Source organism: Ambystoma mexicanum, chromosome 3p (genome assembly GCF_040938575.1).
Source record: "Ambystoma mexicanum isolate Mex_15411 chromosome 3p, UKY_AmexF1_1, whole genome shotgun sequence".
Lineage (NCBI taxonomy): Eukaryota > Metazoa > Chordata > Amphibia > Caudata > Ambystomatidae > Ambystoma > Ambystoma mexicanum.
Window position 1 is genome coordinate 396,874,800 of NC_090925.1, and position 12,200 is coordinate 396,886,999.

At 50.1% G+C, this 12,200-nt stretch overlaps 1 protein-coding gene across 4 annotated transcripts in view; it reads left to right on the top strand.

Moving 5' to 3' along the window:
• The window catches only part of LOC138580491 (serine/threonine-protein phosphatase 4 regulatory subunit 1-like), a 918,772-nt gene that overhangs the window by 596,229 nt on the left and 310,343 nt on the right, over positions 1 to 12,200 (top strand). For all 4 annotated transcript variants that reach the window (XM_069651072.1, XM_069651073.1, XM_069651070.1 and 1 more), the window contains one exon: positions 9,579 to 10,033. In XM_069651072.1, the coding sequence (XP_069507173.1) occupies positions 9,579 to 10,033 (455 nt within the window). The remainder of the gene's footprint in view (positions 1 to 9,578; positions 10,034 to 12,200) is intronic.

Consider the following 12,200-nt stretch of genomic DNA (forward strand, 5'->3'; position numbering starts at 1 on the left):
CAGAGGACATAGTGATGTCTAGAATTACTTTCTTTGCAAATTTCTTTGAAGAGAACCCTCATGCCTTAGCAAGTTTATAAAGTACACCTCCCACTGATCAGGCCTCGAGCACTCAGCCCCGGTCTTCCACTCCTCAGCCCCTAGCTTCGTCCCAGCCACCAGCAAAGAGATCTCGCACTTCTGCTGAACTCTGATATGCATGCAGACACAGAAGGGGGAGGGGGATCAGGAGGAGGATCAATACTATGATGAGGATAATGGGGATAATAATGACGATGAGTCAGAAGTTCATACTATCGACTCTCCAGTTCCACAGGACTCCCCTTTACCTGATTCCCCAGTGGATAATCATCCCTTGTTTAATGACCTCTTAATCAAAGCAGCTGAGCACTTTGGGATTGAGACTCCCGAAAATAAGATGACAAGGATTTTGTCGAGGATATACTCCTACGTCCCGTCCCCTTTCCTCCATACTTATGGGACATCTCTCCGTCCTGTGGGACGGGACGGGAGCACTTTGTAAAAAGCATCCCAAAAAAGTTTTTCAAAAATGTGTCCTTCCTCTCTTTCTTGCGCGGGGCCTGGCACGCAGCCGTAATCCCGCCCACCTTGGCTCCGCATCGCCCATCAGTCCTTTGCTCCGCTCGTTCGGGACTGGACGCACTTGCATCCTTCGAAGATTTTCTTCCTTTTTTCCTCTCTGTCTCTCGCTAGCGATCGTGTATTAGTCTGTCTGTCGTTCAGACTAGACTTTCCAGATTGTTCATCGTGCCACCGTCGTTTCGCGAGGGCGGATCCCCATCTTCTTTGCTTAGTGTTTGGGTCCGGATCACCGTTGGGACTCCTGTTTTTACTGTGACTCCCTTTCGGTCCGGGCACTTCAACGTCGGTTGGAGCGGTGGGAGGAGGTGTTCCGACCTCCTTCGCATTTACAGGCGTTCATCGACGTGAAGAAACCATGCCCGGTAAGCTCTTTACTTTTCAGAGCACCCCGACCGGGGGATACCTTTCCAGGCTCCTCTCGGGCCGGGAGGAACGTTGATCGCTCTGTCACCGGGGTTCGCCCTGAGGTGCCTGTTGGGCCTAATAATTGTACCAGAGTTTTCTCTGAGGGTCTCCGTAAGGGGACTGTGGATACCGGAGCACGCTCTGAGTACCCCCATGTAGGGACTGTTTGTAGACCCAGTTCTCCTGAATCGTGGGATACCGGAGCTCGATCTGAGGCCTCTGTCGGCTTCCCTCAAAAATAAGTCTGGGGTGCGCCCTGAGGCCTTGGTGGGGCTTGCTGTCACCGAACGGATGTTCGAGGCCCGCGCAGATAAGGCTGTCACCGGACGTGGGTCTGAGGCCCCTCTTTCAGAGGATAAAGCTACCAACATTTCTGAGAGGCCTAACAAGGCCTTGCCGGTGAAGGCTGTTTCTCACCGTTCCTGCTCTTGCAGCAACACCAGGTCTGTTGAGGGGGCAAAGAAGGAAAGTTCTTCTTTTACCGGTAGTGCCGAGGCCCTTCCTGGGAAGGCTAATTTGGCGGTTGGTATGTCGCAGAAACATTCCAGGCCTCATAGTACCGGCTCTGCCGAGGTTCCTTATGTTAAGGCTAAAGTTAAGACCCCTGATCCATCGACGGGGACCCCTGCCTCACTTCCTCACGTGCAGCAGTTCCCCTCAGGCGATGACAAAATGGCTTCCCGCCACGACCGCGGTGGCCATATTGGGTGCTATCCCTACAACAGATGACGCGCTAGGCGATCAGGACAGTGAGGACTTGTCCCACTCTTAGTGCTTTTCATGACCGGATACTGGACATGATGTGCTTCTTGGATGTTCCGGTGCCCGAGGCACCTGCTCCGCTGGAGGGCGTGCTTTCTGGGGCGTTCACCCTGTCTCCTGGAGTGTACCGGCCTGTTCTTGCAGAAGGGCATGCTGGCCGAGGTCCACAGGGTATGGGAAAAACCACACTATGGACTTCGTCAATAAGAAAATTGACGCGAGGTACAGGCTGCATTCTTTGGAAGAGGTGGCCCTGTCATCTTGTCCACCCCCTGCGGCCACTTTGCAGTCCATGCCTGCAGCATCCTCTTCCACGACGGCTACGCAGGTTCTGGGAAAGGACAAGCTCCTTGACTCCCTTGGGAGAAAAATCTTTGCCAACTCGGCCTTGCAGCTCAGGCAGGCCAATGCCGAACTGGTGTTAGCGGGGGCTAATATGCGGATGTGGAAAGGTCTGTCGGAGTTTGAGGAATTCATCCCGGTCGAGAAGTTGGAGGACTTGAAAGGTGGTTTATCTGACGCCAGGGTCTTGGCCCAGGATCTCCTGGAGGCTGCGGCTCATCACGTAGACACCTCGGCTCGGGGCCTTATGCTGAGGGTTGATACCTCACAGCAGGCGTGGCTGCATGCAACCAAATTCTCAAAAGAAGTGCAGGACAAGGTGTTGGACCTTCCGTTCGATGGTAAGGAGCTCTTTCATTCTACAACGGATGTAGAGCTCACCAAGACGAAGGATAGCACTCAGACAGCTAAGTCCTTGTCGGTCCTTGTTAAGGTCCCTTTCAAAACCCAGAGACCGTTGTCCCAAAGCCGACCCTCCTCTGCGAGATTTCCGGTCAAGGAAGCCCCTAAAGCCAGAGTGGATACCCCTTCGGGGAATAACCGCCGTAGGCAACAACGGACTCAGTTTTTCTCCCGCTCCTCAGCCTCCTCCTCAGGTTCAGGTGGTAAAACCACCGAAAAACCTACTAAATTAGGGTTCTCCGCGCTCGCACGAGACCCCGGTGGGAGGACGCATTGCGTCTCATTGGGAGGCGTGGCAGACCATCACCAAAGACAGATGGCTCTGGTTAGTCGCTCGGGCGGGCTTCCGCTTACCCCTACCCCCTACCCCACCTCTCAACCCTCCTTTTCAGCTGTCGGGCTCGCCCTCCCTCAAAGCCGAGGTTCAGAAACTTCTGGACCTCAGAGCTGTGAAACCCGTTCCCCTCGGGGAGCGAGGGGAGGGCTTCTACTCCCGGCTGTTTACGGTGCCCAAACCCAACCAGGCTGGCCTGCGCACCATCCTAGACCTTTCCCAGTTCAATCTTTTCCTACCCCAAGAGAAATTCAAGATCACGCCCAGCCAGATATGGTCCTCCTTGCAGATGGGCGATTGGCTCAGTGTGGTGGATCTTCAGGATGCGTACATGCATATCCTGATTTGGAACCCACACAGGAGATATCTCTGTTTCTCTTTGGAAGAGGAGCACTTCCAGTTTACAGTGCTTCCTTTTGGCCTCAGCTCGGTGCCACGTGTCTTCACAAAGATGTCGGTGATTGCGGCCTATCTTCGTCTGCAGGGTATCCATGTGTATCCGTATTTGGACGATTGGCTCTTACGCAGCCCTTGTCCGTTGAAAGCAGCGGGCAATCTTCAGTCTCTCCTTCAGCTCCTGTTCCATCCTGGGCTGTCGGTGAACTGGTGGAAATCTTCCATGACTGTCTCGCAGGACTTGATTTTCCTGGGTTTTCGCTGGAACACGGTCGACTGCAGAGTGTACCTGACCGGGGACAGGATGGCGGATCTGTTAGCCACGTGTCAGATGTTTGCGCAGTTGGAGAGCATGTCGGCCTGGTGGTTCCAGAGGCTTCTGGGCCTTATGGCCTTGTGCGTGTTGGCTCTTCCTCTTGCTCGTCTCAAAATGAGGCGGACCCAAATGGCTCTTCGGAGTTCTTGGCGTCAGGCTGTGGACCCGGATTCCAAACTGATGATGATTCCGGCTTCCATGAGAGAGGACCTGGAGTGGTGGTCATCTCTCAACAACCAGTCGGTGGGTGCAGGGTTTCAGGACCCTGCCCCTACGGTGACGATCACGACAGACTTTTCCCTCCTGGGGTGGTGTGCAACGTTAGATCGTCTTCAGGTCCCCGATCTCTGGTCGCCTCGGGACAAGCTCCTCCACATAAATCATATAGAGCTTCTGGCGATCTTCCTAGCGCTCAGGGCGTTCAGACCGATCATTGCCAACAAGGTGGTCCGCATACGCACGGACAATGTGGTGTCGATGTTCTACATCTACAAACAAGGGGGAAACAAGTCTCCCCCCACCCCTAACCCCCCCCACCCCCCCGTCGACCTGTCCATCCAGATTTTGGAGTGGGCCGTGCTTCATGGTGTTTGGCTGCTTGCAGTGCACATCCCTGGCAGATGAATGTCACAGCGGATGCCCTCAGCCGGCGGGCAGTGGGAGTTGAAGGCGCAGGTCCTCTCATGGATCTTCTTGTGTTGGGGCACACTGGAGGTGGACCTCTTCGCTACGGCGGCAAACAAGAAGCTTCCTCAGTATGCCTCCATAGGGGGGCTGGGAGCCGCCTCTCTGGGGGATGCTCTCGAGATTCCATGGCACAACAGGGCGCTTACGCCTTCCCGCCTCTGCCTCTAGTCCATCGGCAATTTGGAAGCTGAAGAACTCGGTGAACTGTTCCCTCCTACTCATAGCCCCGTGGTGGCCGGCCAGGTTTTGGTTCTCAGAACTTCAACACCTGTCGATGTGTCCGCCGATCAGGTTACCAGTGACCCCCGATCTTCTTCATCAAGGGGAACAGCAGCTGTGGCACCTCTCCCCACAATCGCTCAGCTTGGCGTCATGGTGCCTGAGTTCAAGTCTTTAGAACATCTTAACTTGTCTGCGGATAACATGCGTATTATCCAGGCAGCCAGGAAACCCTCGACTAGGTCCCAATACAGAAGTAAATGGCTCAGGTTCTGTCATTGGTGTTTGGGAAAGCGGTTGGACCCAAGGGAGGCTACGGCTGACACAGTGCTGTCCTCATCCTAGTTGCGCCTATGTGGGCGAGACATGGTATCCACATCTGTGCAAACTGGCAATGTGCGATTCCCATCAAGCTCCTGTACCTAACCAACCTGTTAACCCAACACGGGCACCCACAACAACACTCCATGAACTTGGCAGCATGGCTCCTGAAGTCATAGTTTGGACACCTTAATCTGCCACAGCGGTGTATGGATATTCTCAAGGAGGCACGAAAACCAAACACTAGGCACTCCTATATCGACAAGTGGAGAAGATTTGTAATTTGGTGACAGTCAAAACAAACCCCATAGAATGTATTCCCTCACACATTCAAAATGATATGCTCCACTTATTAGATTTAGGGTTAGTATTCAACTTTAAAAAGGTCCACATGGCAGCTGTATCGGCCTATATCACCTCTCGGAATAAAGTATTGTGGTGGAAAGTACCGGTCATTAAGGCATTCATGGAGGGAGTTAAGAGACTCCACCCTCCAATTTCAAATCCCCCGCCAGAATGCAATCTCAATGTAGTACTAGCAAAGCTCCTGGGGGCCCCCTGTCAAGCCTATGCATCAGTCAAGTCTTAAACCCCTGACTTACAAGACTGCCTTCTTAGTGGCTATTACTTCCATAAGAAGAGCTAGTGTTTTGCAAGAATTGTCAGTGCAGGACCCTTTCTTTATTATCCATAAAGATAAATTGGTTTTACGTACTCATCCTAGGTTTTCTCCTATATTCATTTCTAAATTCCTACGTAGACAAGACTAGGCCGCTTAGAAAGACAGATCAACTGTTTGTCTCGATTGCAATAGGCAGAGAAGGAGACCCCATTTCCAAAAATGCCATCGCCAGATGAATAGTGAAATGTATACAATTATGCTATTCATTATCAAATAAGACACTGCCTTTCACATCAAGAGCTCACTCCACACGGAGCACAGGAGATACTTTGGCTTTTATCGCAAATGTCCGCTTAGACAGCATTTGCAAAGCAGCTACATGGAGCTCAGTACACACCTTTACTCAGCACTACTGCATTGACACACATTCCAAAGCAGATATACAGGTGAAACAAGCGGTTCTAAAACATCTATTTGCCACTGCTCCTTCTTGCAACCCACCACCTTCTCTTTATACTACTCGCTAATCTATGCATAGCATGTGATCTAAGCAGATTCCACAAGCCTCAAAAGGGATACATTACTCGCCGTTATCGTATTTCTGATGCTTGTATCTGCTTAGATTCACATGCGCCCACCCTTCCTCCCCTGAGAGGTGCATAAATGTTACATGAGTTTCTGTTATCTATTTGCTTGGATACACCTGTACTCGTGCTACACTTCATGCAACCTCATGTCAGACCAAAACAATCTGAGGGACCTCGACGCATGAAGGACCATGGGTACAGTGGACATCACATTAGGTATAGTATTACTGCCACGGCCTGTCAACGTCCCTTTTCGAGTTTCGAAAATAACAACTTTAATACTCTGCAGCTTCCACTAGATTTCTGCCTATGCATAGCATAGCATGATACAAGCATCAGAAATACGATTATGGTGAGTAATGTATCCCATGGTGTTTAACTTGAATTACTGGTGTTGCTCTGTGGGGACTCATTGTAGTCCTAGATCACTTGCACTTTCTGGAGAATATACCTAGACCGCTCTGCCACTTCACCTTGTTTGGGTTTGGCTAACCTATGTGTCTTTACCGAAATAGGGTGGGCTCTCAAAATCCTCCCACCAGGGCTGCCTCTGGGAATCCATCTTAACAGCTACATTATGTGGGTACTTTGCACAGACATGGCCAGTGGCACAGTGTCTTCACCTGTAGTGCCCTGAAAATAGTGTTCCTTTTGCAGTGTCTTTGGCCATAATATCTCTACTCACAGTACCATCACCTGTGTGTACTGCACCATGCCCCTGACCTAACCCAGATGGCACACATTGTATGATCTGCAGTCATGTTCAACAGTCTGTCTGTAGCAGTGATGCTTAATGCAATGCCATATGGCATGGGCTACTGGGATCTGTAATTTGTTCCCATATGCTTTGTTGCAGATTTATGTTATTATTTTTACTCCCGCATTCTTTTTTTAAGGAATTGCCCCACTTGGCTTTTATGCAGATTTCCTTGCCCCCCCTTTTGCTAGCTCTGAATCCTTCCCCCTACCCTCCCTACTAAATCTGTACCAATGACTGAGTCTTGTGCTATTAAAGAAGATATTCAAGCAAGGAGGACCCTAGAGAATCTGGTGATGCGGCTCTGCCAGCAGTGACTACTGCTTTTGGCGATGGGATACAGTACTCCTCCTTTGCAAAGCCTGCAGGCTGGGTCCTGCTGGTGCAGTGCTAGGAAATAGCCTCCTAAGTCCTGGATTTGATTTTGGGTGGTTTTGGGATTGACGCTGGGAAACCGGGTACCTTTGGGACACCTTGACCTAGGGGGATTTATGATGTCTTGGAGTGCACACGATGTATTTGCACATCTGTTGAGGTTTCAAATTGTTAGGGAGAATTCTCTTATAAGGCTAATTTCCCAAACCTAGTGAGTCCCCCAGCAGCTTTGCTGAATTTTTGGGGTTTGTTTATTTTCTCCTGCTAAGCGTGAGACTCTCTTCCTCCCACTCTTAGGCATGATTTGAGGTATATCTCTGGCTTTTTGTGTGCTTATGGGCTATGGGGTCTTTTACTCCATAGGGTATCTGTTTTTTTGTGTATGTGTTACACAGCACCCTCAGTGCAGTAACACAGGGGTGTCATAGTGACCCCCAAACATAGACTGCATACCCTGGGACTGACTGTCTCCCAGGTCATGTAAAGTCACCATTGACTTTACTAGTCCAAAATTGTGAACAGAACCAGTACAAACCATCATATTGTGGAAGTACTGGAAGGGGTTAATTTGATTGCCCCTGGGTCTGTTTCCAAGGGGGCACTGTCCAGTCCCCCCTTGTCGAGTTTCTGGCTGGTGGCAGTGGTTACCACGCAAAATATTCCACCGGAATATTTCCTATGGGATTTTCCCATTGATTTTAAACACACCACTTTTTGGTGCTGCCGGCTTATTTAATATTAAATCAACGGTTGGGTCTTTTTGCCAGAATTCTTTTCTAAAATGGCGTTCGTGTCCATCTCTGTAACTCCAACCAAGGTCGGGCCCTTTGTTCCACTTTTTGGTGGGGTTCTCCACAGAAGCCCTCCAACTGGTGCCACTCTGTCTGGGTTCCACAGGATGTGTGGGTGGGGGAATTGGCACTCTGGACTGCGTTGCCTTAGCAACTCAAGTCGCACTCTGTTCTGATTTGGGCCAGTGGTGAGCTGCCCGGCTCACCACTTAGCATGTTTGAGTGACAACTAGGCTGTTGAATGGAGGTTTTTCTACATTAAACCAGGGCTTTTGGGACTGGAACTTCAGAGGTCGCCACAGGACCTAAGAAATCCGAAGAGGGAAGAAGCTGAGCCATCTGCAACGACGACACCACCGGTGGAGCCCTGCTGCAACGACCTTGCGACGACAGGAGGAGATCTTCTGCTGGAAGAGTCTTCTCCCTCTGAGCTGGTGGGATCAACCAGTTTGCCATTTCGCCTTCCAGGACGTCTCTTGGTCAAATCGCCCGTGCAAAGCACCCCGGCGGTCGGATAGCCAAGTTGCACCACTGTGACCGCGAATACCAGGAACGCACTTTTTCACCGACAAACTCTGCGGCTGGTTTCTTCCCTGGGCAGTGCAACGACTCCATGTTTCCTCCTCGACGAGATCCTCTCTTCCCCTGGTCGAAACCACAACTTGCACCCGCTGCCAGGAACAACTGCCACCGCTGGAGCTTCCTCACTCTTTGAGGTACTGTGTTCTACCTGGCCTCCCTTTCTTCGGTTTGCCCAAGGTGACCCTTAAATCCTTGGCTTTCCAACTGGGTTGGCCCCCAGACCTTCTAACTTTGTCTTTTGAACCACCCCAACCTCTTTTGAACATTTCTACAAAGACTTGAATGCATTGCTAAACCGTGTGATCTTGGGCACATTTCGCCTTGCTCCATTCAAAGTGGGCCTGGCTTATGAACTTTGGCTCTACAGCATACCCTGCCTTCAGTAACTTGATTTTGCCTCTTAAAAGTGTTGGGAACTGTTTTATTTTTATGACCTGCCTTTTTCTCTCCCTTTAACCTAATTATTGGAGTGCCATCTAAGCTACGCGCTCAGCTCTGTTTTAACTTAGACTTGTCTAGTAATTACTAAGGGAGGTGTAAATACTTTTCTGATTGTGTTGCAACTTGCTTTTGATTAATAGCGCTAGTGTATTTTCTAAAGTGTGTGTTAAATAAATAATTATATACTTTTGATACAAAGCTCTGGTCAGTGTTTTTGGCCCTATTGTGTATCCTCTGTATAGTGCCTAACTCTTCTTGACAGAAGTCTGACTGGGTGGTACAGACTGCTACCAATTGGGTTTACTGCTTACTCCTGTAGTCTTAATCTTCTTGCAGTGGTCCCCAAGGGAACTGCACAGGATTCTGCCTAACACAAATAAGGTGTCACTAGGGTTGTAAAGTCAGATAAACCGATGGGAACAATTGCAAAAGACGTGGTGCTTAAGTTAGAGGAGTAGGGTGGAACGTTTGGCAGTTGTGTGCAGGTTCTACTTTCACCAAACTTGGATGTTTCCCAAAATCATATTTTAAATGGAAAAACAGAACCATAACTGTAGTCTCTATTGATGACTGCATAGTGTGCATTTTTCTATTATACACGTATATAAATATTGTATTTGTCTGCTTGCTTTACAGGTGCTGTTCAGAAGGAGTTGACAAAATGGAGACGCAGCAAGAAACCGAGGAACCACCAATGGAGAAAAATGGCCCTCAGTCTTCCGGGCAATCCTGCATTAATGTGAAAGGGGAAAGGGTTCCTTGCACAGATGCTGGTAGCCCTAAGGTTCTGTCTTGTATTGTTCATACAGCAGCACCAGAGATCAGAGGGACTGGTGAGTGTCCAGGTCCTGGCATGTGCAGCACTACTCCGATCATTGAACATTGCAAGGACGCATTTAGCTCATTCCTTTACTGGCGGCCTCCTTTGCCGGACATCAGCCAGGATTTGAAGTTGCTTCAGCCAGATGGTGAGGACGGCGAGGATAACACCACTCGGGCTGCAGAGCTCTGCAATGCTTATGCAGCCAGCAGTGAGATTCGTAAGGTTCTCGAGAGTTTGAAGGAGCACATGGATGATCCTGATGTTCAAGGTAATGTCAACGTTTGATCATTACTATAAGGATCCTTGATGGACTAGTAGAGTAGTGGGCACGATTATGGTAATCTTTGGAACACATTGGGCCAGGCGGAATGGGTTTAACGGCGCTAGTAGAGCTGCCGGTGCCATTTAACCCATTCCGCCCTATCACGAGGTCCCCTTGCGGTACCCGCTCTGGACCAGATGTCCTTTGCGGGTCCCGCGAGGGTACCAAGGGCATGGCTGCCTCCAAACTCGTAATGAGGCCCATATGAGTCCAAATTGATAAGGCCCAATTTAACACATTCTGTATTTCACAAGGCTACAACGTGTGATCTGTTATGAAAGTACTTGATATCTGTAATAGCAACTGCACATCTAAGCACCCTCCTTGTGGGGTGTGAACAATTCAGTCATTTACTCAAATCCTTTATTTTTGGTATCCAAACAAGCCATAGATTTAAGCATTGTGTGTTCTGCACCTTCTTACCAAAAGGTTCTTTTGGGCACCCTAGATAAGTGGTGTTTAACAGTGGGTCCAGATGCCATCACATGCTGGGATCGCAGAATGTTGGTGAAAAGGTGAAGGCAACCGGTACGAGATCGAGAAGATTGTTATACCAAGATTGTTAGACATGATCTCATATTATGCATGCGTTTGTCTATTTACTGTTCTCCAGCATGGGGTCTGTCATGGATTCACATGCTCATGAATATTCCCCGTTGTCAGGCTGGGAATCCTCGGTAAAAGAAAAAATCAGTATCAGTTTTGTTTCTGATCTGTCTTTCGTAGTAGTAACCAATCACTGATCTCTGCGTCATACTGACCACAGCCAATGACTGCTCTCTGGCAGCCATCTTCAGATTTTTACCACACGTTCAAGTGTTGGGATCCTCGTGCTATTGCTCTCGAGCGTTAGTGCTATTTTTTCACGTTTGTTCTCAGAAAAATTTCTCTTTTTTCGGTCAAAAGAGCCTCAAGCTCCACCGTTTCTTCATCTGATCAACAGGGACCCGTGTCGGATTCGTCTACGCCCCTGAAGGGTGAAGATTTTGTCGAGCCACGCTTTTGGAGGACTCCAGAAGTTTCTCAGGCCGATCTCGGACATGGCCCAGGAGAAGGGAAGCTCGATGCCCGGAAAGCTGTTCAGGGTCTGCCCTGGATGCCAGCTTCAGAATGTCTTCAAGGAGGACGAACACTCCCTTTGCCTTTACTGCCTACATGAGGACAAGACGCACGTGGAGAAGGACTGTGCGTTTTGCGGCAATATGTCGGAGCGGACCATGAAGGACCGCCATCAACGTCTCGCCAACTGGCTGGAAGGAACGAGCCCGTCAGGCGAGCAGAAGAAGAAGTCCGAGCGGTCTTCTAAGACCTTTGAGGAAGCACCGCGAGTCCGCTGGCACCGGGAGCGCCGAACGGTCGGGCTCTACGGGCGCCAGGCAGGGCGCATCCTCCCCGGCGCCATCAACCACGAGCCAACGCTCTGGCTCGGGTAAGAGGAAGGCCGAGCACCCGGCAAAACTCCTGGAGAGACCCCGGTCATGCCCTAAGGCCCCATCGGAGGGGGAGCGAGGTGGTGACCCTCTGTAACGCTCACCTGAATCCCTCGGAGGCGCAGGTCCGGGGTTGGAGATTTCAGTGTCTTCTAGGGTCACGCGCAGGCCTCTGGTAACACCCTGGATAGACCCTCTCCTCACCGTAATTTTGACCTGGAGGGTGAGGTGTCTGCAAGTAGGAGAACAAGGGGTTAATGAATGTCTGGTTGGCCAATCTGACCTTCCCCTTTTCTGGACTCCCCACGTTACTCGTAGGCTGAATGTGCTCACCTTATATAGGTGAAAGCGGAGCTCTCCATCCTGCGTCTGTGCAGGGGTGCTGATGCCAGTTGCTTCACTGGTTAATTGCCCAGCCTCTTGATTGCAGAGGATGAAGTCAGGGAGCAAGGCCGTCGTTAGCTGCACGAACGGTGATTGCTTGAATAGGGCGTTTTATTTATATGACCCCTTAAATGTCTCTCGCCATTGCAGGTCCGGTATGTAATTAAGGTAAGCGAGAAGAATGCCGGAGTTCGTGAAGGCACGTAAGTAAAAGAATGTTATGCGAAGTTAAATGCACTTCTTAATGTCTCTTTTCCCTCTTTTCAGGTAGCCGTAGCTGTCGGCGTGGAGATGGACGC